This window comes from Mesitornis unicolor, unplaced genomic scaffold, assembly GCF_000695765.1.
Source record: "Mesitornis unicolor isolate BGI_N332 unplaced genomic scaffold, ASM69576v1 scaffold22773, whole genome shotgun sequence".
NCBI classification, from domain to species: domain Eukaryota; kingdom Metazoa; phylum Chordata; class Aves; order Mesitornithiformes; family Mesitornithidae; genus Mesitornis; species Mesitornis unicolor.
This window is the reverse complement of record NW_010172895.1, coordinates 32,228-59,522: the sequence shown is the minus strand read 5'-3', so window position 1 is coordinate 59,522 and position 27,295 is coordinate 32,228. Positions and strand designations below refer to the sequence as shown.

Genomic DNA, 27,295 nt, shown 5'->3' with positions numbered 1-27,295 from the left:
TCAATAATTTTCACTTCCTGCCTTCAACAGTTGGATATCCTTGCGCAACTTACTGCGTTCCACTCTAGATGCAGTTTCACTGTATTTGTTAACTAAAATGATCCATTTGGATAATGGATGGTTTTGGTGTGTCTTTTCTGATAGAAGAACACGTGGAGTTACTCCAGTCCTTTAAATTAAATGATTTTATCAATGGAGCAAATTTTTGGTAGATAGGTCTTCATGAAGAAACAGGCATTTCTTTTGTTCCCTGTGGTATGTAGTATATGGTATAAATCCTGAAATACTGAAATTGAAATGTTGCCTAAAAATGTTTCCTGCCTTATCTATTAATCTGGTAGAAGAATTAAATTCTCTGGTGTAGGGACTTTTTGTGAGTACAGCTGCAGTGAAAACACACATTTGTTTGATATGAGAAAGCTGAAATGTGCTTATCAAAAGTTTGAGTAAATAACAGTTTCTGAGAAGTTGTTCCAATCTTGCAGTTCATTGTGATTTCCTCCTTGAACTCGCACAGATAAGTAATGCGCACTGTAAACGGCCGCCTGCTGTCTGGTGTTGGGCAACATCTGGCAGTTGAGAATGGTGGTTCATTAAATACAGTTAACGTGATGGGCACGGTTTGTTTGTGCAATTAGTTGAAATTCAGAGCTGGAATATTCATTCAATGTCTTTGGTTCATGTTCTTCGTTTTGTTTCTATTTTATAAACCCAGAGCCCTCTAGACAGCTTTATGCAATGGAGGCTTTCAAGTTCTTTCACTTATTACAAAGCTTCTCAGGTAATATTTAAATAAATTAAATAACCATTACATCTTGTCTAAAGCAAAAGCCTGAGATTATTTTTATTTTTTTCAATAAGTATGTATTAGCTTAAAAGTAAACTGGCTTTTCAACATTTTTGTGTATAGGAGGAAGAAATTCCTTAGCTGTCATGAATCACTGTTAACCAGGATTGTTTGGGTTTGGTGGGTTTTTGTGTGGTGGTTTTTCTTTGGTTTTTTTTTGGCAAAAGATGTTGAGGTCTTCAAGTGAAAATTAATATATGACTGTAAAATGTTTGTGCACAAAGGTTAATTTGGGATAAATTTTGACCACCATCCATTGCTTCTTGTTTTCATCATAACACCTTTTCCAGTAAATTTTGAAATTTTTATCTTGTCTTAATATCTTGACACCATCATGATTAGTAACGACTGCATGAGCATCTCTGGGCTAGTGTGTGGCTATACATACACATGAGTTTTTGAGGATAACTGCTGCCAGGTACATCTCAAGATCTCACCCCTCTACAGAACGGGTGTCAGACGTTAGATGTCACACATTAGGGTGTTCCCCCACCATCACTCGGGTGGGGGACAGGCAGGTGAATTTGGTTCCATGGGAAGGGAAAACAGATAGACAGCTCCCTGTTCTGTTAATCCCAATTGTTTGTTGAATGTTAAAGCAAACCAGAAAGCTAGGATGATTGTGGTGAAATTTAATGTCCTTAATTTATGAATGACATACTCTGAAAAGCCAGAGAATTTTAATTTGGCAATTGTGTAATTTGTTTTGCAATAATTCTGACATGACCGGTAATTGGTTTTTACAATTTAAGTCATTGAAGACATTATTAATTACATTAAATGCGTACACTTTCATTTCATGAACTGTGGTAGGTTAAGAATTATATTTAATTGTGAAACTTCCTAACACAGCAGGTGGCTCACAGATGAGCAGTGCAGATGCAGCCTACAAATGACAAATTACTTGAGCGATAACTTGAGACTTGGTAAATGGAAACCTGTCACTTGTAGAGTGTGTGGGATTGTCTTTAAATAGGAAGAGAAGAGTAGACACTAAATTAACATTTTTCCTGCTTTGTGCAATGAAACACTTTGGACTTAGATCACTGTTCCCGCAACAACTGCATCTGAGTCCTTGATGTTTGTATGATGCCCTTTTAATAAAATTATTGCTCTGCAATAGGCAGGCTCAAAAGCTGCTTGTGCTATAGAAATGACAGCAGGCACCAAACAGCTCTGTACTCATACATGTAAATTCGGAGTGATGTGTCCCAAGTGGCAGAGTGATTAGAATGTCGAGTTGAGGTTTGAATCCTGCAGCTCACTGCTTTCTAGGAGATGTCTGTGGATGTGTTAATACATACAGACCTTCTTAAGCAGTGTTATGTACTATCTGCAGCAGAAATACAGCACTGGGAGACCTGAGGTAGAAAAACACAATTAAGAGGCTTAACAGTATGGATCTCCTTTAGCCTTTAAGCTGCATCTATCCTAAATATTTTGCTTTTGCTCAGAGACAGCCTACATGCTTGCAGCTCCAGACTGTCTCTCAGCTGCAGTCAGCCCCGTAGAATATTGATCACCTTTCAGTTTTATTTATCCATGTTCTACGCAGCCAATATCTCTTCATCTCTGGAGGAGCTATACCTTGGCAAAAGTGTGTTGTATTTACTTGGTAATAGCATCGCTTTGACATTAACACTGAGGTTCTCTGAGCTGCTTTAAAGTCCCTTACCCTTATCACATCGTCTTTGTATCAGTTCTTTCCTAGATCAGTTCTGTCTCTGGTTTCTCCTAACTCTAGTACGAGAAGACTTTCATGTAAAATTGAAAATGGAGGTTGACTTGTAGATAGATTATTGATTTAAATAATCTCCCAGTTTGTCTCTAGGGCAGCTTAGTACAGTAAGCAGTTCTATAAAAATAATTAGAAAAACCCACTGAATTCAAAGGAACAAAAAAGGTTGTCAGGTCTGTGTGATTAAAAAGGACGATGTTCTAGGCAATGTACTGTATGACAGCTACAAGTAAACACTGTAGTGAATAATTACATTGAGTGTATGGGTTTTTCTTTTCCAGAACACCAGCTCAATAACTGTACCAGAAACACTGTTGTTTGTTTCAACTCTTGATGGAAGTTTGCATGCTGTCAGCAAGAGGACAGGAGCAATCAAGTGGACTTTAAAAGAAGGTGAGCAAGAGGTGTCCTGATGCTCTCTGCTCAGGAATAGTGCTAAGAGTCAAATCGATTGATAAATCAAACTGTTATAGGGCCTGGTAAATACTTTCTTTCTTATTTTTGCTCTTGCTCCAGAATTAAGCTACAGTATTTCTGCAGTCATGTTCATGTTTTCACTTCCAGATCCTTTCCAGATATTTTCTTTCTATTTTTTTTTCTTCCCCCAAATGTTTAAACTGTAGTGATATAATTGGTAGGTGTCATGTTTTATGGGAATGAGTGCAATATAAGCAAGCACGGAACAGAATAGATGTGAAACGAGTGTGTCAGCTGGTGGAACTGGTGTCAAAGGGCTTGCATGATTTTATCTCTGGAATATCCCACCTTCGGTGATGCAGTGGGTATAATGCAAATCTTGGGTCTTTTTTTCTATAACAGATGTTTAGGAACAGCACAATTTTTAAATAAAAAACCTACATTTGTGTAAAGAAATGTAACACTGCGCAGTGACTGGGAGTGATTTTGTAATTTTAATTTTAATTACTAAGCAGAGATAGCTTTTTCTGTCTTAATGAAAAATACAGTATTTAATACAGATTAGTTTTAGTGTGACTCTTATTACACATGGTAGAAGTGATAGTAGCACTTTCTCTTCACTTTGGGAAACAAATTTGAAAGCAGGTCAGATGGAAAGGAGTCACAGAGATTGCATCATTCCATGCTCTATTTTTAAACCTGATGTCAGTTTAGTAGGTAAGCTGAAATGGTAGGAAATGGATTGTGTGTATCTGCTGTCGGCAGCACAAACCAGTTGTTTTTATTTGTGAAGCCATTCATATTTGAATGCGAATCTGCCAGACAAGAAGTTAACTTCATAAATGCACAAAAATTGCATTTGTGGTTCCTCTTGGAGTAAAAAGGGGTAGGCAAGTATTTTCTTGAAGGATCTTGGTTAATAGGCGTGATTACATTTTCTCCCATCTTCTTTAAATTTAAACTTCTCTTTTCCCTGGACAGACCTGAATAAAAAGAAGTTATCAGCCTCCTCCCTTATGGTTGCTGTAGGCTACTGCGGTGTTAAGAGAAGCTTGCTGGTTTTCTCTTGTCATTCAGCTGACATGAGCATACGCTACATAGTCCTGTCCTAGAACGATCCTATCCTTAAAGGATGTCACAACTGGCATTTGTTGCAGCCAGACTTAGTAACTGGCAAGAAGTTTTTTGAGGAAGACATGAAGGCACTTTGGTAATGAAAAGGATCTTGGTCAGGTATATTGCTTAAGGAATTTCTCATATTTTAAAAAGAAAAAGTTGCAAAACTGTTGTTGCTACAGTAGAACTGCCAGACTGGATATTCTTATGGGACTTCCTTTCTCTCTGTTGCTAATTATGTATTATTCTGTATCTTAAGTACATGAGGTATGTTCAATTGGTTTGTGCAAAGCACTTACTGCCCGTTAGTTTGTTTCTGTGTAACAGAACAACATGCAAGGATCAATTAAAAAAATTCAGCAGTAGTTATCATTGTTACAAGATCCTTCATGAGTTAACTTAGTTAAGTGTACATGGAACAAGGGCCTGTACAAATAAACTGGCAAATTAATTTGTAATTGGAGGATTTATGTTTATTTTTGCAAAACTGTATTTGTTGGTGGTCACCCTGTGGGTGGGAAGCCCAACAAAGGTGCAGCAGTGTTGGAAATTAATAGCCCATGAAATTCCTTACCACCTTGCTATGCTAAATCCCTGGAGAGATTTAATAGTGCAGAATTCAGTATTAGTATTAGTCTATAAACACAGTTGGTGAGTGCACTTTCTCTACCAACAATATGCTTGTATTGTTATAGAGAATTACCCAGTGGGAAGCTGCATGCCTTGCAAGCAGAATCCTTGCAGGTGCCATTTTACCCTGATTATCAGACAGTGAACCACGTGTTGCAGTTCATGTGCTTTCAGAAGTTGTGGAGGTCACCTGAAGTACTGCAGTGGCATTCATCAGGAAGAGAATGTTTTATTACTGCACTTAGCAGCAAGGTATTTAACAAAGGGCAATTCACATAAATTTATTTTCATTGGGGAAAAAAACAAGGCGGTGTTCACTATCAGGCAGTACTTGAACAAACATGGAAATCTTGCCATGTGTGGTTTGTTTTAATTTAGCACTGAAGCTTATCTTAGGTAGGCAGAGTAAATGAGCCAGTGGTTATCACCACAATAAAATGTTTAGGTTTCCTGCCTTCATGTAGTGCTGGCAATAAAGGCAGCCTGAATACTTGTGCTCCCCATAAAGCAGACAAAAAAATGGGTCAGTCAGTAAATGGACTCTGCAGTAGTTCAGAAATAAAACTGTGTTCCCTGCAGTTATATGTAGCGAGATTGTAGACTTACTTGTTGGGGGTGCTTAACACATTCATTTCCTGTTGGCTTCAATGGGTCCTACTATCTGACAGCTCTCAGAATTTCTCAGTGGCCACATAACTGATGCTGCTCATTCCTGGGCTTTGGAAAGCTGCAGTATGTTTGGAAAGTTTATAGAAAGAAACACTTTCTGTAAACACACTCCTCCTACCCCCAGATTTCCGAGAGGCACCTTTGCTCCTGCTGCGGCCCCACAAAAACACATAAAGAGAACATATAATATATACAATTATACACATATATAATAAGAACATATAATATATACAGATTTGGATCTATATTTAGACCCAGCAGAAACTTTGTTACTATCCTCAGTTCTCTGTAGCAATCAAAAAACCTAGGTTTTGATTTCCTATACCTTACTCATGGACTTCAGTGGACTCATCATGATAAGACAAACATAAGGACTGTGTCTATTAGTGGTATGCAATATGTAGATTTTAAAGGCCGAATCTGAGATCTGTAGGTCCTGTTCTGATAACAGTGGTTATTCCCAGACAAGAAGAAATACCTTTGTGAATAGCTGTAAATTAATAAGGATTGTCAAAACAAAGCAGTTGTAGAACAGTACTCTCTTCAGCAAATGCCACAGGATAGTTTGTTGGTATCTCTAATCTCATTTACTGTACTTGCAACAACAAGCGAGGATGACATGATTTTACGTTGGCCCGTTAGCCCAAATCTTATGGTAGGGCCTCAGGTCAGGAAACCATTTTTTCCAGCTCATTCCAGTGGGGCAGCAACTTACTCATTTGCCGTTTCAGAATCTGCCACTTCTCCTTTTCAGTCATTGGTTTTGCATGTTCTTCCTAAGGGCACGTTGCAGTGATGGAAACATGCAACTCTCTCTTGTGCATTATAAAAGACTTGGGTTTTGGTCAAAGGTTAAATTTTATCTGATAAGATAAATTGTGTTTGTGAAATATGGAGAAAAGTCAGATGCAGTATGCTTAGCATTGGGGTCATAGTTTCAAAATTTGTCTGTATGGATTTTTTCCATATATATATGAAAAATATGGGTTAGAATTATTTCAGAATAGTCTGGGAAGTGTTTGTACTTCTACCCACTCACAAGCAAATAATACAGACAAAAATATTTTCTGGCCATGGTGCAACCCAGACTGTACTGGGACGTCTGCCTGCTGCCAGGTCAAAGTGGTAATTTCAGGACATGTTACTGAGCCCAATAATTTACTAAATTACTGAAGTCATTATGCTAACAGGTTTCTAATAACAGCAGTACTTGTGAATAAGCTCTTAGAGTTCTAGAATAAATCTTTATAATCTAGGATCAATGTCCTTGCAATTCTTTTTTTAACTCATCTGAGTTATTTTGCAAATCTTTTAATTAACTTGTGAAAATGAAAGCTTTTCAATTTCTACAGGGTAGCATTTTTGGAAGTCCCACAATGACAAGGAGAGGTATCAGCAGTATTTTTAATGGTATTTCTATTCTACAGATGCCCTTGATCTCCCTGTGCTTGGTGGCATTAATATGATGTGCTGAATTAATTTAATGAAGAATAGTAGTGGCAATAATTTTACTAATAGTGTGTTTATGCTTATTTACACGCACGCATGCATTACCAGATCGGAAAGCTCAAGCTCATGTGTCTTGAATTGTAGGATTTTAATGTAGGAATTGTTAAAGTACTCTGCCTTAGTGGAGGCTGCAGGAAAAATGAATTGGAAACCCATGGAGGTATCTATAGAAAACTCAAATCTCCCATCCAGCACTGGAGATGTTTATGAGATGATGACTGCCTCCTAACTCACGCACCCCCCTCCAATACTCCTTAGTGGTTTTGACGTCTTTGGTTTTTTAGACTAGAAGCTGGAAGGCTTTTGGACAGGATATCATAGTAAACCCTTTATGTAGGACATTGCAAGAAGTTGGTTTTCCCTCTGCTACTGGGAATGGAAGCTCAAGGGAGATGGATTTTTATCATAGTTTTATCACATTTTCTCTGTAAAGTTTTTGTTCTGATAGAGAATACTTACTGCTTTGTTCAGTGGTCATTATCAGTGTTGTTGGTATTGGAACAGATCAGGCTTATTAGAATGACTTATCTAATTACAGGGAACTGCAGTTCAGGGAAATTTTGAAAGCAGGATTACGTGATTCCAGCCTCAGCAAGTTAACGCTTGAGTGCTGGGCTGCTGAGGACAAGATAGGGCCTTGGTTCTCTGACTTTTGCAAGAGCTTTTTCCACTTGACCCATTGTGAAGGTGGCTTCAGTTATAAGACGACTCATTCTGTTATTAGTCTGTATTCAGGCATATGAAAACTATTGTAAGACAATAAATAAAGACAACAATAAATTAAACTCAAGATTCTCTTTTTATCTCAGAGTGAGTTCTTATTTCAAAACAAACTTTGAAATAAAGTTGGAATATGTCCCAAACCACATGAAAGTGAATGTGAAGAGTTTATTGTCTGTCTTCAAAGTATGTTCACAGAACCACAGCCTTAGTTCAGGATCATGAAAGTGTTAAGAAAATGAGAAAACTGACATCACCCCAGTAGCTAAAAATGTAGAGAAGTGGCTCTCCACAGCCGATCTTTCCAGGTGGATGGTGCTGGTAGTTTGCGTTCACTCATTGTGAACAGACTCATCCAGTTGCGTCAGTAACAGTGCAGTTAGAAAATTTGGACCTTGATTCAGATAGTACTAGTTTTATACTGTAGTTTTATTTAACTACTTCACACCTCCATTTAATTCAGAGAAAAAGCAATTCTTTAATTAAAACTAAAATTAAAAGTTTCGGAAGATAATTTGGACAAGAAACTATTTTTTATGTTTTGCCTAGGCTGACTAGAAATTGATTTTAAAGAAACTCTGCAATTCTGTACTTACAGAATGTACGTGCAGTCAGTCACCACTTCAAAAACAAGTTGTGCAGCTTTTTTATCACTAGTGATCGTTTGAGGAGGAGATATTTGTAGATAGGACCAAGTTGCTCAAGCACTGTTGGTGAAGGTTGCTGTTGTGTAGTCATCATCACCACAGACCACAGTTTATTTTTACCAAATGAGACACTCTGTGCAATCAGTTCATCAGGAGGAGCCTTGCAGAGTTTTTTTGGGTTTTGCCTTTAGCAATGCTCATAGTATTTGCATTAAATCTTACTTCAACTGAGACAGGTGCCGTTTTCTGCTGATTTATGATGCTGTTTCTTTTACAAAACTGTGAGTGTTTCCCTTTCCATGAAGCATTTGTGATTGTAAAAACTCTAGTCTGTGGTCTTTAATGTCTCTTTCTTCCTTTAGTCCATTTCACCTAGACTTATGGATACATTGAGTGTTTAAACTTCATGTCTGCTTTTAGTAGTTTAACCTTGCAGTTCAGCATCAGAGTTGAACCACTTTATGTAATGGTCATCTAATGTTGTTTTCTTGCTTGCTTTCCTTTGGAGAGATGATGTTGTAAGTCAGCGTGTCTTACGTTAGATATCATAGAGCTCATGGAATACTTGAAGCACATACTGAGAAATACTTGACAATCAGCTGCAAGTTTGGAGCAGGAGAGTTTCTCGAACATAGCCTGAAACCAGTTTCTTCACACAAGGGATAGGAATGAATTGCTTGATGTAGTTAATGGAATAAAGGTCTGACTAAGCAGTGTGGTCTGTGGAGACAGATACGTAACAATGAATCACTTGGCTCCTTTGCTTGAATGTTAATTATTCTTAGGGGCTTTGGATGTCTGCTTGGGACCTCAATAAATTAAATGGAGTTTATGATACAATGTGGAGCTCCACGCTTGCATAGCATTCCCATCTTACAGCAATGAACAGTGGTAATAGTGATAATTCATCATTAAGTGAAAAATTTGTTGTGATGTGGAGGGAGATGGTGTTTGATGCTGTTCTTGCCAATGCAGGCAATGCCAGTGCCATGGATGAGGGACATAGGCAAAGCATGAATGTTGACCAGGATCCTCGCTGAGAGGTGCATAGCATGATTCAGTGCTTGAGCAGAGCACTGCCGCCTCTCCAGTTGTTCCCAGAAGCTTAACGTGCTTTTAAGTAGTTCGTTCTGGCAGCTTTGAGGATGTATCTGGAACATTTTTTAGGCTGCAGAGTGGTAGAGGCTTTGTGAGACCCATGTGATGAACCATTAATTTATTGATCTTGTCTTGCTTAGATCTGCAAATGTCACAGTATACTCAAGCTGTCCAGAATCTGTGCCAGTTTCCCAGTCAGAGGCTCTGAAAATATCATTGTTTTTGTTCGTATTTCCTTCCTGTTGCATTGAAACAGAACGTGAACAAACAGTATTTGTTTGCTTGGTCATCTTTCATCATCATCTTTCAGGCTTATTCCAGTGTAATGGTTTGATGTCCCCATGGAAGTGAAGATACCTTCCATCCTCTTGACTTCTGAGTTACTTTCTGCCAATACACCCATAAATAAGCACACACATTTGTCTTGGAAATTGTAGAGTATGTCTTACAAATCTGGAAACTTTTGTGGTTTTGGCATCAGGATTGAAAAATCCCATGATTCAGGATTTTTTGACACCTCATCTAGTAATTTGAGGTCACATCACCTTACATTATGATCAAATTATTGTTCTTAATTTACCTTTTAATATGTAAGGATTTAGATTTAGCATTGCCGGTTTTTATTTAGTAACTTCTTTTTGTTGATGGAAGCTAAACTGTGATTCTGATCACTCAGAATACCAACTACTGTGAGATTCCCCCTCGGTCTCCTCTTCTCCAGGCATTTCAGTAGGTGTAGCACCAGGCTTTCTGCTTGTACGTTGCATTTTAAATTAAATATTGAGTTAGCTGGAAAGTATATGCTTACCTGCCTGATACACAAGGTACCTGAGACACAAAGTAGTCAATTTCATAAAACATAGGTTACAGAATACCAAGATATATCTACATTTTTTATCCCTGTTCTCACAGTTGTCTGCAAACTTGCATTAGCTGTAGCTTGTTTTTAAGTAGAATTGGTTGTTTAGCCTGCACAGTGACAGCAGTTGCTGCAAATTACGGTCAGCTGCCTCCTGGGCAGCCCTAGCCCAGCGATCACACACACGTATTGGAATCAAGAGTCCTTATTAGCACGTACATGGACAGTTTGAACAGAGTCTGTATGCTCTGTCCAAGTGAGAAATGAGGAGAGAAGTCAAGATACAATACGGTATCAGTACAGTACTGCCATGTGCTAATCTCCTCCCAGGGGTAGCAGAGGAGTAGTGCCGACAAAACTGAGCAAAGAAGTTCAGAAGGTTCAAAACTTCTCAGATGCTTTGTGCTTTCCACTTCTACAAACCTGTTTTCACAACCAAACAGGAGATCACTGGGACTGCTGTGATGGCCACTTCCAATCTGTGCATTAGCCGTTCAAAAAGGAGCGAGTTGTTGTAGACCTTAATCCTGTATCGAGTGAGTTCAAGGAATTGCATTGCCAATATTATGACTTTTTCTGTTTGTGCAGATCCTGTACTCCAGGTGCCAATACATGTGGAAGAGTAAGTCTGTTTCCTTTATCTCATTTCCTGCTTGCTTGATTTTCACTGACATCTTGAAATTTGGTTTAATTTGAACCAAAATTATCTGTGTTCTAGAGAAGTCGCATACTTTGCATAAGTCAATTTAAGGTGCTTTAGAGAGCAGATGCAGAAAGGATATAATCAGCTACATATGATTCTCTTATGTGTCATGCTAAGAAGAAATGTCCTGTCTGCAGACTTCTCTGAAGCCCTTGCTCAGCTTTAGAGATGAAGTGTGCTGGCTGTGCCACAGTCCTGATTGAGCAGCTTTGCAAATGACACAGACAGCTGGGGAGTGATCTCTGGGGTTCGTACTTCTGAATCTCTGCAAAGAAAAGGCTAAAAATAGTGAAACATAGGAAACTTCAGCCACCACCACCACCAGAATCTTCAAATGAAACCCCTGAGCTGTTCCTTCAGAGTAGTTCCTCCAGCACAGCAATCTTGCATTAACCAGTAAATTTGGGCTTTGTCTCTGAAGTCACTGGTAACATCCTTTCTTTTTTTGTGGTTTGTTTTTGATGCTGGGGTTTGTTTCAGGGTTGGGTTTTTTTGTACTTTGGGTGGGGGTTGCCTTTACCTCTCAAATTTACTTAGTTCTGTCAGCTCCCTTATTGCTTCTTGCCTTCCTTACGCTCTGTTTTTGGTTGGTTGGCTTGGTTTCATTTCTGTGGCATTTTAAAAGCATATGGGCCTTGTTTAAAAGCTTTCGCCCAAGTGACCGCGGCTGTATTTGGATCCTAGAATTTTCAAATGTATTAGTAATTTTATGTCAGTTCTGAAACTTCTTTATATTTTTTCATTTTCACAGTTAATAAATGAAACTTCAAAAAATGTATAATACAAAGTAAAAAAAATAATTTCTCTGCAAAGCCAGTACTGACCATAGTAGCTTTCCTGTTATCTAAGCAGCATGTACATTTTTTTATCATTTATAATTGCTGTTTCAATCCTAGGCCAGCATTTCTTCCAGACCCAAATGATGGCAGTTTGTATACTCTTGGTGGCAAGAATAGCGAAGGTTTGACCGTAAGTGTATTTTTAAAATTCTCCCCTTTGATAATTTTTAGAAAAGTGCCCTAATCAGACTCCCACAAAGGATAAGTCCCCAAGGGGACTTCGGCTTTCTTGGCAGAACTGTGAAGTTTTGCTGGCTTTTGTACCGTTTCATGGAAGTGTACTGGTTTCTTGGAAAAGCTTGGTCAGAGCAGCCAAAAACCCACTGCTGTACTGGTGCTAGGATACAAGTTTTTGGATGACAGTGCCCTCTGTTGTGTTGCTATCACCTTTGGAGAGTGAAAACATACTTTATTTTATTAGAGCAGAAAGTTGCCACCTTTCCTGTGATCATCAGGGAATAATTTCCACTTGAAAATATCAACAACACATGTTTTGTCTGCTTGTACTATTTTTCTGTAACTTGCTAAAATAATGATGGTGACAAATAAAATGTGATCTTATCCAAATACTGAATAATCTCTGTACGATTTGATGGGGAAGGTACACCCAGGATAGCACAAATTGGATTTGTTTGACATTTTCACCTAAATATTTCATTTTCTAAAACCATCTGCCCAAAGGCAGGATTTGTGTATGTTCTGTGCTGACACCTTTGGAAGATGTTTTTATATAAGATTCAGTAGGCAGACAAAAATGGCGAACCTTTTCAAAATAGTCACCAATCCGTGTAACCCAGAGATGGTAGCTAACTTTTGACTTTTCTTTTTAAACTTTGTGGTGATACGCAGATAAAATCACACATTTCTTTTCTCTGGCAGCTGCTATGATTTCCCTTACGAACTTTAATATTGTTAAATATTTTAGTATTTACTCACCACTCCTCCCACCCCCAGTACAGCCAGATCAACTTGCAAAATGATTCTTGGTTCTTTTCCTGGGTAAATCCAGGAAGCAGCAATCGATTTGAGTCTATGCCTTTATTCTGTTCATCTCCTCTCTTTTTGAATTAAAGTAATTTAATTTCTGTTTAGAATAAGCTTTTATTGTTGGTTTGGGGTTTTTTGTTTGTTGTTTTTCTTTTCCTCTAGAAACTTCCATTTACTATCCCAGAGTTGGTGCAGGCATCTCCCTGTCGCAGTTCAGATGGGATCCTGTACATGGGTGAGCTCAACTTTCATCTCTTTTAGATTGTAATATGTTCAGTGACTAGAAAATGTAGAAACTCCCAGACAGACTGCATGGAAATATATTGTATTTTGGGTATTAATTATAGTTAGATTTTATCAGTGTGAAAAAATAATTCAGCCAATAGTACTTACTGCTCTAACTAATGTGTTTAGGTTTTTTTGGTCAATATTTGGGCTTGGCCAGTAGTGCTAAATGATGAAAACTAAGCCTGCCAGTGAGAAATTGTTTTACTAAAAATGCTGTATTAATTCCAAGTTCATGAGCCTACTAAAGAAAAAAGACTGAAAAGCTTAACGGAAGTGCAGTTTTCCAACTGAATGGAAATGTGGCTTAAATTATGATTTCAGGTAAAAAGCAAGATATTTGGTACGTGATTGACCTCATGACTGGGGAGAAACAGCAAACCTTGACTTCCTCATTTGCAGAAAGCCTCTGCCCATCAACATCCCTCCTGTACCTCGGGAGAACAGGTCATATGCTTTTTTTTCTGCAGCCTAGAAGAAAATTTGTTGCTGTCGATGTTTTTAAAGTTTAAGATCATAATAACTGACCTTGTGATCAATTCAGGTTTTTGAGTTTCTTTTGTTGAAAAACTTGTGTAAATTATGATTTCAGACCGTACACAGTAAAATTATTAACTTTTCACAGCAGCAGAAAGACACTGGGTTTTTTTAAACTTTGGCAGTAGGCACGGTTCTTTGTTCTTCTTGTTAAGTGACATTTATATTCTATTTAATAATCAAGCACGTTCCAGTGGCAGCTGTAAACCCAAGTTTGCTCTGTAACATAAGCTTTTATAAAAACTGTGGAAAGGAGATGGAGTTCTAGCGTATCCATTGAAATGACAAGTGCAGTGTTCTAAATAACTGTTAAAATAAGACTAACACTGTATAGGTTTTGACTAGTAAAAAGGAGTATGTGTTATAGTCTTTTTCTTTAACCTCTATATTAATGTGTTCTTTAAGTGTGATAGCTCAGTTACAGAACAAGGTATGCTGAATTTGGGAATGCAGGGTTTGGAAACTTGTAAGTAAAACAAGGTACATCAGCAGAAGCTCTGCAGTAAAAATAAAATGCTGGTAATGTGGGCAGCACCTGTCTGCAGGGCTTGCTCTGGAGTTCTTGTAGATACGAATGGATCAGGAGTTATCTTTAACAGCTATAAAATGTTTATTTATCAGGAGTGTTGGGAAAATGAAATGCAGAGAGCAGTAAGTGGTGTGTGTGGTGTTTTGAGGGATGTCTCAGATTTGAGATGATTGATTCTGTTCTCTCATAGGTTTTTTTGCTTCACAGACTGTATGTTTTTTAACAGAGTACACGATCACAATGTATGACACCAAGAAGAAGGAGCTGCGATGGAATGCCACCTATTTTGATTACGCTGCTACTCTGCCTGATGAGGACATAAAATACAGTAAGAATTTACTTGCCGTCTTTTTTTTCCCCACCTATTGACTATGGGTTTTGCATACAGGCAAAGATATTCTGTTTTGGGTTGGTTTTTTTTTCTATAATGATTAGGTCAAGCTGTCTGTCTGATTTTTGTGCAGTTGATATGCATCTGTTAGTTTTTATCCTTTACGTGTCATAATATCTAGAGCCTGTTGGCTTCAGGTAAATTGAATCTAAGAAGGTACAGCTCTTGAAGACATGACTTTTTAAAATCTAGTGACAAGTGGCAGGAGAGGAAGCAAACGTAAACTGTGGTGCATGCTCAGATAAAGCTATTTCAGAGCTATTGCGTTGCAACTGATCTTTTATCAAGGTAATTCTGACAACTGATTTGCTGATCAGCTACTCTTTTGCAATGTAAGGTGTAATGGACTCCACAGTTAACATAAGGCTTGAACTGTTAATATTTATTATTAAAATTGTGTGTCTGCAGCAATCCAGATAATCTTCTGTATTTGTGTCTTGTAGAGATGTCTCACTTTGTGTCTAACGGAGATGGACTGGTGGTGACCGTCGACAGCGAGTCTGGGGACGTGCTGTGGATTCAGAATTATGCTTCTCCTGTGGTAGCTTTTTACATCTGGCAACGTGAAGGATTACGGAAAGTTATGCACACGAACGTGGGGATAGAAACTCTGCGGTACTTGACCTTCATGTCTGGGGAGGTTGGACACATTACCAAGTGGAAATATCCTTTCCCTAAGGAAACAGAGACCAAGAGCAAACTGACGTGAGCATGAATATTCCTGTTGTTCTCACTATCTCTTTGACAGGGCTTTGTCATTAAAACTTTATCTGTGTACATTCAGCTAAGGCTTGTTCTGCAAGTTTCAAGGTGGTGAAAAGAATAGACAAAAGCAGCTCTAGTTCTTCAACCGCTATTTCATATCATATTTGAACTTTTACTCTCTAAAGGTAGAGACTAAAAAAAACCACCACCTTTCACATTATAAAAAAGATGCATAGTATTTTGGCAAATACCAGATATTGGATAATGCAGAAATAGGACATGAGTTATGTCAGTTGTGATGTGAATAGTCAACTAACAGTGCTCTCATAATTAAAGAGAATGGCTTCATAGTACTGCAATACTTAAAAGAATTTTACAGATCCAGGCTTTTCAAGATAGAAATAGTGATGATTGGAGAAATTCATGCCTTATTTCTGCAGGATTGTGTTGCCAGTGTTTTAGCTAAGATGGTAAAACATCCATTTGTCTGCTTCTTTCTAACACTTACTGTTTTTTTCCAGACCAACTCTGTACGTAGGGAAATACTCCACAAGTTTGTATGCGTCGCCATCAATGGTGCATGAAGGAGTAACTGTTGTGGTAAGCTGAGAGCTGCCAGAGTTGGCTGAAAAGTACCTTAAGTGCCAGAATTAGTGCTGTCCTGGCTTATAAAAAAAAAGAAACATACATTAAAATATATATTAAAAAGACAACTTTTCCATTGTAAAGTGGCAAAGAGTTCCAATTAAAATAGTAAATAAAACACTGAGGGCTGTACGTCTACAGAAATTTGTTTTTAAATGGCAGATCGCTATCAAGAAATGCATGGCAAATGAAATATTTCATGAAACAATTAACAGTAAGCCTTAGAATGCATGACCACATTTCAGAAATCATTTCAAGTGCTGCAAAGAATTAATGGTGGCTCATCAGGAATTGTGCCAGGCAGGATTAGCAGAAGTGCTAGAGGTTGCTATGTGGTATTGTTGGTGCAATGTCGCTAATGTTAAAATTGCTGGTTTGTTCATCAAAGTAACTCCCCTTAGACAGCAAACTGCATCATAGTTTTGTTTTGCTCACGCTGTGGCTGTCCAGGTAGGAAATAAAGATCCTGTTTAACTTTTCTAAAAAAAGAGAGAGTAATCTCATCTCCTAGGCAACACGTCACTTAGGTCTAATGTCCAAGGTTGTTGAAGCAATTGCTGAGGGTCTCATGGCAGTGTTTACTTACAGTGACTTTGCTGCCAGCAATTTCTGGCCAATCCTGACCTCAATTTTTTTATATACTTGCCTAATTTACATATTGCAGGGAGACAGCACTCAATTAAGATTGTAACAATAATCTCTCTCTCTAGCCCCGCGGCAGTGCCATACCCTTACTAGAAGGTCCAAAAACAGAAGGAGTCACGATTGAAGACAATGGCGAGTGTGTTATCACCCCCAGTACGGATGTAAAGTTTTCGGGGAGACTGAAAGAAAAGAACAAACTCAACTACTGGAATGACTGGCTCCTAATAGGTACTGAGGTCCCTTGCTTGGCCCTGCTCTGCCCCCAGGCAGGGTGGCACTGCCGTCTGGCGGAACTGCAGAGGAGTGACTCAGCTGCTGTAAAGCAGGCACAGTCACAGCCTACACTCAGGCAGTAATTAGTGAAATAATTTCTAATTAGTCTTCATTTGCATATGAATTAATGTCTTTAAGTATCTGGCTGTATACTTCTTTTTTCCAAGGCCCCTGCTTTATTCAGTGCCTAAGATGAAGAGTGCTTAGCTCAATATATGGAAAGTTGCTATTGTTTATTTGCCTTCTCCTTCAGAGAGAGGTACAGATAATTTATTACTTACTGTAAATATTGTATTCTGGTTCCTTTGGATTTTTTTATTGTGCATATTATTACTTTAGTTCTCATCGTATGGATCAAATGGTCATGTTTTTATCATTTTACAAATGGAGGATTAAGGCACAGAGGCTGAATATAATATTAATAAAGTGTCAGCCTGTCCTGTGTGTCCCAAATGGCCAAATTTTTGAATTGACTTTTCAGGGCCTTTACAATTTTTCTTCAAAAATGAAGAACTGTCTTAGAAGTAGTTCAGTTTTAGGTGATGCAAGTTTATAATGAAGTCACATATGCCATAGGATCTTGGTGGCAGGGATAGGGTGTAACTTTCAGCTTCCTTAACTGCTGCCTTTCTCTCCCTGTGACCCCTTTCTTTGCTAATACTGTCCTGCTCTCACAGTACAGCAAACAGCTCTCTTCAAACAGTTCCTATTCCTCTGCAGTCCTCTGTGCCCCAATCTTTTCCCTGTCTTTTCTCTTCTGCTCTGCACTCTGTCTACTCCAGCTGCAAAAGCTGGGAGCACAGCAGGGTCTCCCTCTTCTCACTTACTTGGCCAGCACGAGCCAAAGGAGTGTGAAGAGCAACTGTAACTGAATGCTGGATCGATTCTTGCTTCCTTCTTGTGCAGTGCAATCCGTTCCCATCAGAACCAGTTCATATCTTGAACACGATCTTCACCTCGAGGCCAAATCACAAAGCAAAACTACCTTGAGAGTGAGCCGGGTGGGAGGGGTAGCGTGTGTTCCTCTGATGGTCAGGAACTAAATCCACAGCTGGTGATTGAGCACAGAGCTCTTGAGGATTGCGATCACTGTACCTGTGACTGCTTGGGAAGGACAGAGGGAAAAAATTTGAGCTTGCTCTGTGGTGTTCTCAAGCCTTTTGTAAATCAACTTTATATATGCTCTTCAGCAAAGATGCTGAAACCAAGGATATTTTTCTTAAAAAGAGCTAACTTTTAACAAATGTGTTTTATTTAAAGGGCACCATGAAACACCCTTATCTGCCCCTACAAAGATCCTGGAGAAATTCCCAAGCAACTTACCTAAGAGGCCTGAAAACGTGATTCCAGCTGACTCTGATAAAGCCACTATTGAAGAGGTTTGTGATAGGAATAATTATCTTACTGGGTGACTGAAAAGGAGTAGAAGTTGGGGTAGGACTAGGAAGAAAAGCTACATGGAATTACTTCACACTTTTTGTGTCAGATCTTCATGTCCTTAGCACATAGAAACACTGGTTTGATGATGTGTCGTTCCTTATTTCAGAATTAGGGCTTTCTGCTGCTTTATTTTTTCTTTCCACATGCAAAATTTTCTTTGACTTTGGTAGGATTAGAAATTATTGAAAATGATGTAGCAGAAAGGCTAGCACATAAATGCTCCATTACCCATGAAGATACTGAGCTAACAGAGCTTCCCTTGCCTCCCAGGTTATTGACATAGTTGAAGGTTCCTCCACAGAAGTGCCTCCTGTTGTTCCTAAGGATATTGAGGAGAAACCTGCTCGCCCCATCCCTCGGCCAGAGGCTCCTGTGGACTCCATGCTGAAGGATATGGCCACTATCATTCTCAGTACTTTCCTCCTTGTGGGCTGGGTGGCTTTTATCATCACTTACCCAATGGTAATGGTACCTTAGTTTGATGTGCTTTTGAGTTTTGGGAGTCAGTAACATTTTACAGCCCAAGAAATGACACGGGAGTTAGAAAGTAACACACTATAGGTTTTTTTTCCCTCCTCACAGATGTGCAGGGGGTAGCAAAGGCTACAGATTTGACATAGCAGTGATTTTTCTGGGCATCTGTGCTAGCTCTGGAAACCTTTTTTTTTTCTTCATCCCACCAATTCTGGTTTTTGTATGTGTTGCCCTTTTCATGGACATGATCTTAACACCATTGACTTCACTCCTCTCTGCCTCACCTGAACCACTGTCAGGTTTTCCCAGCTTTTGGATCTGTGGTTTAAAGACACTTGGTCAACCTAGTAGCAGTTAGCTTTTGCTGTACTAACCAACCACTGCGGTTTCCCAGCTTTGCAATGGAAGTTCAGAATTAAATTGAAAGCGTGTGAGTGGAAGTTCCCCAGCCTACTGGGCTGATAGCGTCACAACAAGAGTTTTCCTCCCACCTTTTGGATGTGGCTACCCCAATAGCTATAGAGTCCCCTGTTGTGACGAGACTGTAAGAAACTTCCCTCCACTTATGGAACTGAGGTCCTTTCTCACAGAGCGTACATCAGCAGCAACAGAGGCAGCATCAGCTGGAGGAGAAGATACAGCTCCTGCAGCAACAGAAGCTGCCTTTCCATGCTCCCAGTGACCTACCCCCAGACGCAGATTTCTTGGACACCTCCTGTGGTCGGACAGAGAGCTCAGCTACCAGCACACCAAATATGTCCCCCAGAGCGTCAAACCATTCTGCGTATTCCAGCATCTCCACATCTGATGTTGGGAGCTGCCTCTTCACTGAGCAAGAGGAGGGAGGTAAGTTTGATACAGTGTATTTTATTGAGAGTCTCTGTATTTCCCCAGCACAACAATTAAAATACTTTTTGATGATACTTCACAGATGAAAGAACTGAAAAGGACCATTGTTCTCATTTATTCTGACCATGTGCAGAACACTCTGCAGGTGTGCCATGCTTGACTGTGAGCACAATTATTTGCTTTAGAAATACGTCCAGTTCAGAACTGCTGCCTGAGAGGTTATGTTGTCCTTGGCACCACATTCTTATAACCGGGAGCCATTCTTGGGAGAGGTTCATTTAAATAAAATTACATATTATTATGGTTAACTGGAATCAATAAATAAGGATTATGCAGCGCGGCCTGATCTTCCTGTGCACTCTTTTGTCCCTTCAAAGTCTATTCAGCAAAAGTGCTAGTAAACCCACTTCCATAATGTCTTGTTGAATTTAGGAACTGCTGACTGACATCTATAAAACTTTCTATAAGAGTTTGCTTGAGACATGATCTTTCCAGACATTATCAGGTGTTGCGTGCAGAATGTGTTTGACTCCCTATGTTGGATCATTTGGTCACCAGAGATTATTTGCCTAGTTAGCATGAGTAACAAATGCAGATGTTTGTTTGTTTTGATGATCTATGGTGTTAATTTAAACGTGAGCAAGAAGACTTTCACATACTGGCCCAGAAGGACGTGCAGTTGTAAAAGGCTGACTTGACCCATCCTAAACCAGTCCTTGTTTCTTGTTTTTTGTGCAGATGAAGAAGCAAACAGAGTGATGGTTGGCAAGATTTCATTTAACCCAAAAGATGTACTGGGACATGGAGCTGAAGGGACAATTGTTTACAGGTAGAAGACATTATGTGCAGTCAGCATTAACTAGACCGTTTGCATTAAGTCTTTTTTTTTAATATAAAATCCCCACATATCTCATACAACAGAAATGAAACTTTGGGAAAAGTGTGTCTGGAATATTCTCATGCAGTCTCTTCACTAGCAAAAACTACTTCCATTAGAAATGTTTGATGACCAAATGTATCTAATTCCAGCACGAGAAATGCTTTAATATGCCTCTGTAGAATGTCTTCTGTTGTCACTTGCTTTGTGCATGCTTTGTCTCCAGAGCGTAAAAGGATGATGTGGTTTTCCTTCCTGTTTGTAGGGGCACATTTGATAACCGTGATGTTGCAGTGAAAAGGATTCTTCCCGAGTGCTTCAGCTTTGCAGACCGTGAAGTACAGTTGCTGCGAGAGTCAGATGAGCATCCTAACGTGATCCGCTATTTCTGCACGGAGAAGGACCGGCAGTTTCAGTACATAGCCATCGAGCTGTGTGCTGCCACTTTACAGGAGGTGATGGGTCACCTGCAAACCTACAGAATTAGTGAAAGTCCTCTCCCTGGAAAGCCTTTGGTTTCCTTTAGCTTAAGCTGCTGAAGTACTTGCTGCAGGAGATGTTGTAGTTACTCCTGTCATCAGCTCTGTGACAGTTACACATTCCTACAATGGGGTGTTTTCAGACCTTTAGGAAGACATCCCTAACCCTGTACTGATTTAAGGGTGGAAGCTGCTGTCCTTTGATTTTCCTTCTTGTGAAGGACTCCCTTTTAGTCACCCTCTCCCTCCTATCATCCAGACTTTGCAGATTCTACTCTTGCTTCTGGAGCACAGTCCTGAATTCTAGCTCTGAATGACGTTTTAGAGATTATTACCTTTGGGTGGGAGGGGGGAAGGAAAAAAAAAAGGCTCTTTTGTGTGTTACCAGCTCGCGTTGGCCTGCAGCTTACCCAGTCTAAGCTTCTTTTTTGGGGATGAAGGGGGTATACTTAGTATTTGTGCAGGGGCTAATGATAAGCAGTGTTGTGGCTGAATCTTCTGTTTTTCATTGTAAATTATAGTATGTCGAGCAGAAGGCCTTCAGTCACCATGGCTTACAACCCATCACTCTCCTGCAACAGACAACATCTGGTCTTGCTTACCTGCACTCCCTCAGTATTGGTAAGAATGTTCCTTGTTTCAGTGTGGTTTTATTTTCTTAACTAAAAAAAAAAAAAAAAGACAAACTGCTCTGGTGCTGGGAGCTTATTCAGTCCCAGAAGAGAAAGTTGTAGAAGTTGCACCTCGTGCTGGCAGCAACAGTGTCTGGCCTTGTCCCTGTAACATTGTGCTGCACTGCAGTACTCATTCCCATTTGTTCAAGGTGCTGCATTTTTTGGATAGAAGTCATATAAAACATGATGACTAGAGGTGATAGAATAAAGAAGGGATGAGCCTCTAGCAAAGACAATAGTTTGAGGTTATGACTCTGATTTAACGATCAGTGGTTCAGCTTTGTGAAGGGTTTGCAATGCAAGTACATTTAAAATTTACGAGTATCACTGAGATTGCCTGGAGTGGATAAATGGGTGTTTGTAATAGTTCACAGGGACCTGAAGCCCCATAATATCCTCATCTCGATGCCTAATGCCCATGGGAAAGTCAAGGCTATGATTTCAGACTTTGGCCTGTGCAAGAAGCTGGCAGTGGGCAGGCACAGCTTTAGTCGCCGGTCGGGTGTGCCAGGCACCGAAGGTTGGATTGCCCCGGAGATGCTGAGTGAAGACTGCAAAGAAAACCCTGTAAGTCTCCATCTTTCCAGCAGCTCCCCTGGGAGAAGGCAGCACAACCAAAAGGTTGTTGCAGTCAGACCTTAAGATACGCGGTGCTTGATGCCTGGGTGTTCATGCTGGCTTGCAGCTGAATATTTGATTCTGAAAAGTTCTCTTCTGCTCTTAGATGCAAAATAGCCACTCTGTGATGATGGCTCAAAGTCTTCAGAGGAAAAAAAAATGCCTTGTTGCTATTAAAGGTTGTTTATTTGCAGACATATACCGTGGACATCTTTTCAGCTGGCTGTGTCTTCTATTATGTGGTATCTGAAGGCAGCCATCCCTTTGGGAAATCCCTGCAGCGGCAAGCCAACATTCTGCTGGGTGCATACAGCCTGGAGTCTTTAAATGTGGGGAGGCACGGTAAGAAAATCACCATAAATGTAAAACACTACAGAGCTCAGTGAATTTTGCAAGGGCGTTAAAATACCAACAGAAAGGACAGAACTATGACCTGCAGTGATTCCTAACTGGGCAGTGGGGAAAGTTGTACTCCTGAAGTTCTTAGAACTGGTACCCCAAAACACCTCTGGGATACAACATTTGGAACCCTGCAAGCTTGACTGGAGAGTTATTTCATGAGTTTAAAGGGTAGGAAAGAGCTGAACGTTGATGTTCGTAATGCCATTGACTCGACACTCCCAACTTTCTGTTGGTTGCCCAGCAAACCTACGAAGGCTGGACCTGAGCTACTGGGGCTTGTGTCAGAGGCAGAGACCATAATGATTTTCTAAAGTACAAAACATCAGATTCCTGCAGCCTAAGAATTATCACCCTTTTCCTTGCAGAAGACATAGTTGCTCGTGATTTGATAGAGCAAATGATAAACATGGACCCTCAGAAACGTCCGTCTGCCAGCTGTGTGCTAAAACACCCGTTCTTTTGGAGTTTAGAAAAACAGCTCCAGTTTTTTCAGGTTTGTGTTGACCTTTTCTATCTCCTTAGTTCTAAGGAGCCCTGTAGACATTCTTCAGGCCTTGAATTCAGTCTCTCCTGGCTTTGTGGATGTTTGAGGTGACAGAAACCACAGCTTTGCTGTGAGGAGTGAAGAAGCAAAGTTGTAAACCCTAGGTGCTGTATCTCAAGAAATTCCTTAGTCTTACAGAAGATCTCTTAGAGCGGGGCTAGAGCGTGAGGTTATCAACTGCAAATGGAGTGAGGACGGTCTTTAGCAGCCATAGTAGCAATGCAGGAGAATGTTGCCAGGCAGGTGTTCAAGAGCAAGGTAACTCCCTGTTGTGGACATGGACACTTAATCCTGATATGGGATGGGAAGTGGCTGAGGAGCTGAGGTTCTTTCCTGCCCTCTCTTCTACTCTGTGATTTCTAGGCTTTGGCAGATGGTGAAACAACTCAAACTTCTGTGTCCTAAGCATTATCTGTTATATTTGTCATGCAGTAAAATCGTAACTCTGTTGTCAAGCCAGAATTACGGGCTTCTGCAACTGGCCAGAAGCAGCAATTTTGAACTGTTGGAAAAAGCTTGTAAATAAAACCAGAGGTAACCTGAATGTCTCTTCCAGGATGTTAGCGACCGGATAGAGAAGGAATCTTTAGATGGTCCAATAGTCAAGCAATTAGAAAGAGGTGGAAGAGAGGTGGTGAAAATGGACTGGAGAGAGCACATCACTGTTCCTCTTCAGACAGGTAATGGATAATGCTTTATCAGAGCAGAAAGGAAGTATGTGCTGTTGTTCCCAGTGTGCTGGGATGGGAAAGGAAGGATAACACTGAGTTTTGGCACATGACCTTTACTTGTCAGCAATGTATTTATTCAATTTAAAGTACATGTTTATATATTGAAACACACTTTTAAGGATACGTGACTGTGGGCACATGCACACCTTACCTTTGTGACCAGCAACTAAAACACAAAAAGAAATCTTGTAATTTCTTTTACAGATCTTCGAAAATTCAGATCTTATAAAGGAGGCTCAGTACGGGATCTTCTGAGGGCGATGAGAAATAAGGTAAAGGACTTGTACTGCCATAAGCAACACACGCACTGCGGTTCTGCCGCCAGTTGCTGTTTGGTGCCAGTCTGTGTCTGTCGTACCTTGTTTTAGGCTTTGAGCTCTGTGAGGTCACTTTGTCCGTGAAAATGCATTTTGTGCAGACAACTCTATTTAAAAGAGGGTCCTTGAACCCACACCCTCTGACCCTATTCTTTTTTCCTGTACAGAAGCACCATTACAGAGAGCTGCCTCCCGAGGTGCAGGAGACCCTGGGCTCCATCCCGGATGATTTTGTATGTTACTTTACAGCGCGTTTCCCTCACCTGCTCCTGCATACCTACAAGGCTATGCATATCTGCTGCCAGGAAAGACTGTTTCAGCACTACTATAACCAGGACTCTGCAGAGCCGAGCCTTGCAGGTGACGCTGTTTGAGAGGAGAGGGATGGAGTTTTCTTCTCTGGGACCAACATCCCAAGCACTGGGCTGTGAAACAGGCCTACCTTTAGCAGGGAAAAGTGGGATCAAAGAGCTGAATTCTCTCTCTTAGAAGAAACCAAGCTTCCAAAAAGTGCCTTGTACCTCTGCCTGCGCTGGATCAGGAGATGGTAGGAGCCCAAGGAGCGAGTGGTAACTTCGGAAAAGCAACGAACCCTGATGATGGAGTTACTCCAAGGCAGTTTTCAAGACAGTGGAAATGGAGAGCAAAAGCTGGATATCACCGTCACCCAATATCCCTGTACTGTACGTGATTTTATAACTGATGTGTTTTACTGCAAAGAATCAAAATACAGTGATTGAAATGGTGTAATTACCAGGGACTGGGATCTGCAAAAGGAGCCTGTTAGTTGTAGAGAATGATCAGAGCCTGCCGTCGCACCACTGCTGCCGTACCACGTTATGCGTTAGGTGCACCACAGTGATTGCAAAGGGAATCTTTGTCCTAATTATCCAAAAATGGTAGAAAGAGTAAGATTTCAGTTTAATCAGTACTACCCTGGAAAATTAATCCCGCAAACCTGAGCAGCTACAATGGAGTTCTAAAAAATACCGACTTGAGAAACCAGTTAAAGGTTTACCTACTTTGAAATTAAACCTCATTGTTTAAATGTCAACCAGTATTTACACGAGAGCTGGACGGTCCTTGACCTAAATCGCAGTATCAGGACAGACCTACAGCAGAAACTTCAGCAGAATACTCTGATGGCAGCACCGAGCTGCTCGTGTGGGCGTAAGCACTTCTCTGCTGCAAGTGTTCCTTACTTCCTGATACAGGAGGGGCACCGGTTGCAGAGCCAGAGGTAAGACGAGTCCTGGGGAGAACAGGAGCTAAACAGGAACCAATGAGAGCTGTGCAGAGCAGTGAAGTTACAGGCAGTGTTTTGAACGGGTGCGATAAAGCTGCAAAGGAACCCTGTTTTCTGGTTGTATGGGTTGCTGATTACATCCAGGGGAGCCTGTGTTTCTAAAGATGCAGTATTTCTTTTCATTGGCCCTAAAGCTGTGACAAAGCATTCAGTGTGTGCAAAGGATGAAGAAATGCTGAGTATGTGGGACGTTCTTTTACAATATATTTATTTAACGTATTTATATTTATTTAATTTTTACCACAAAGTGGTATCAAAGCCAAGTGGTACAAGTATAAAGCATGTCAAATCATTCTTAATCAGTTTTGTGTTTATATTTAATCATACTGTAACTGGAAGAGGAAAGTGATACTGCATCTTTCAATGGAATTCATAAGAGAAGAAATTACAAAGCGGGAATTTGTATGACTGTGCCGTTGTGTCTTAAACTACTAAATTATTGACAGTGATGTGTATGACTGGGTATGTACAGCTACTTCTCTGGAGCTACTTTACGGGAAGTTTTTTCCTAGTTTTACAATGTATAAGAGCAATTTACCTAAGATGCCAACTGTGCAAATGAGATGTTTCTAAAGCTTGGGGAAAAAAAGTAGTTTTACCTAAGAAGAGTCAAAGCCTATTTCGTATTTTTGTACTTCTCATGTAAAGTTCTTTTGTAAGTCTACTAAATAAAGACTTGTACTCCAATTAAAACAAAACCCCACAAGTTTTAATGACAACGTGTGCCTGGGGAACTCAGCCAGACTGCTGACAGTCTGCTCCAGTGACACCCCTACAGCTGCGCTGGGCCTGCAGCAGCCACATCCTCCCTCCTTGGAGCAGGGCCTGTGCAAAACCACCGCCTTCCTGCTCGTCCAGAACACGGCACTGATGCAGGAAACACACACACACACACACACACACACACACACACACACACACTCATTCAGGAAGGGGAATGGGGGTGAGCATCAAGCCTCCTGAAAGGCCCAGGAGCCTCATGCAGTTACTCTAACAGTCTCCAGGCAGCAGCCACCTACGTCTTGGTGCCTGGGACAAGTGGACAGGTAAGAGAAAATGGCTGGAATGACAACGTGCTGTAAAACTTTTTACTGGGGGCAGGGAGGTGTAGGCAGGGAGGGCGCGGGGAGAGAGAAAGAAAAAAATTTATGAAAACCCACGTGGCTTACAGGAAAAACGGCCAGCCTGGCAGACAGCTTTCTCTGCTGGAGCAGGGGAGGCTGAGCACGCTCCACATCTCAAGTGAGGCACAGCTGTCGTGTGCCCCAGCGCTGCAGGGGGCTGATGGGCACTGGTGTTTCAGGACCCTGCCAACCTCTTCACTCTACTTTGGTGAGCTGGTCTGGGGTGAGGAGGTGGCTGATCCAAAGGGCAGGAAGTGGGGTGGGGTGACTCTGCTTAGCTTAGAAAAAAGTGATTTTTTTTTTTAAAAAACAAACCAACCGACCCCGGCACCCTGCCATGTACCCTGATGTGGTGGGGCACAGCCTGGGGCCTTGTCCCCACCCCCGTTGGGAAGCAGAGATGGGAAGGTGGATGGCAAAGGCAGCACCACCCAGTAACAGCACTGACACGAAGGGGTGGAGACTTCGTGGGTCAAAAAACGTTTGTCTAAAGCCATTCCCCTTCATTGCTGGGTGTCGGTCGGACCCACAGGAGCACTGCAGAAACATCCCCAGGGCTCAGGCTCCTGCCTGTGCCACCGATCCAGCGGGCTGCCAGAGCCTGGCACTGCAGGAGCTGGGAGCACCTTCCCTCCCTCGCCCCTAAACACCGGACGGGACATCACTGGGGG

The 27,295-nt window shown here is 40.7% G+C and overlaps 1 protein-coding gene across 1 annotated transcript; it reads left to right on the top strand.

Moving 5' to 3' along the window:
• Window positions 1-2,863: 2,863 nt before the first annotated feature.
• ERN1 (endoplasmic reticulum to nucleus signaling 1) lies at window positions 2,864-24,568 on the top strand. The gene is made up of 21 exons (XM_010180546.1): window positions 2,864-2,978; window positions 10,839-10,872; window positions 11,850-11,922; window positions 12,942-13,014; window positions 13,389-13,511; window positions 14,357-14,458; window positions 14,965-15,226; window positions 15,748-15,826; window positions 16,582-16,744; window positions 18,050-18,168; window positions 18,500-18,691; window positions 19,294-19,549; window positions 20,291-20,381; window positions 20,695-20,884; window positions 21,430-21,529; window positions 21,950-22,149; window positions 22,395-22,542; window positions 22,968-23,095; window positions 23,703-23,826; window positions 24,082-24,149; window positions 24,362-24,568. Exons 4-21 carry the CDS (start codon window positions 13,011-13,013, stop codon window positions 24,566-24,568), a joined length of 2,556 nt encoding a protein of 851 aa, XP_010178848.1. The 5' UTR covers window positions 2,864-2,978; window positions 10,839-10,872; window positions 11,850-11,922; window positions 12,942-13,010.
• Window positions 24,569-27,295: the final 2,727 nt, after the last annotated feature.

Excerpts from the sequence above, each read along its gene's own strand:
- ERN1 (XM_010180546.1), top strand. Across the intron at positions 18,169-18,499 it reads ATAAAGCCACTATTGAAGAG|GTTATTGACATAGTTGAAGG; the intron begins GTTTGTGATAGG and ends CTTGCCTCCCAG. Across the intron at positions 24,150-24,361 it reads TGAGGGCGATGAGAAATAAG|AAGCACCATTACAGAGAGCT; the intron begins GTAAAGGACTTG and ends TTTCCTGTACAG.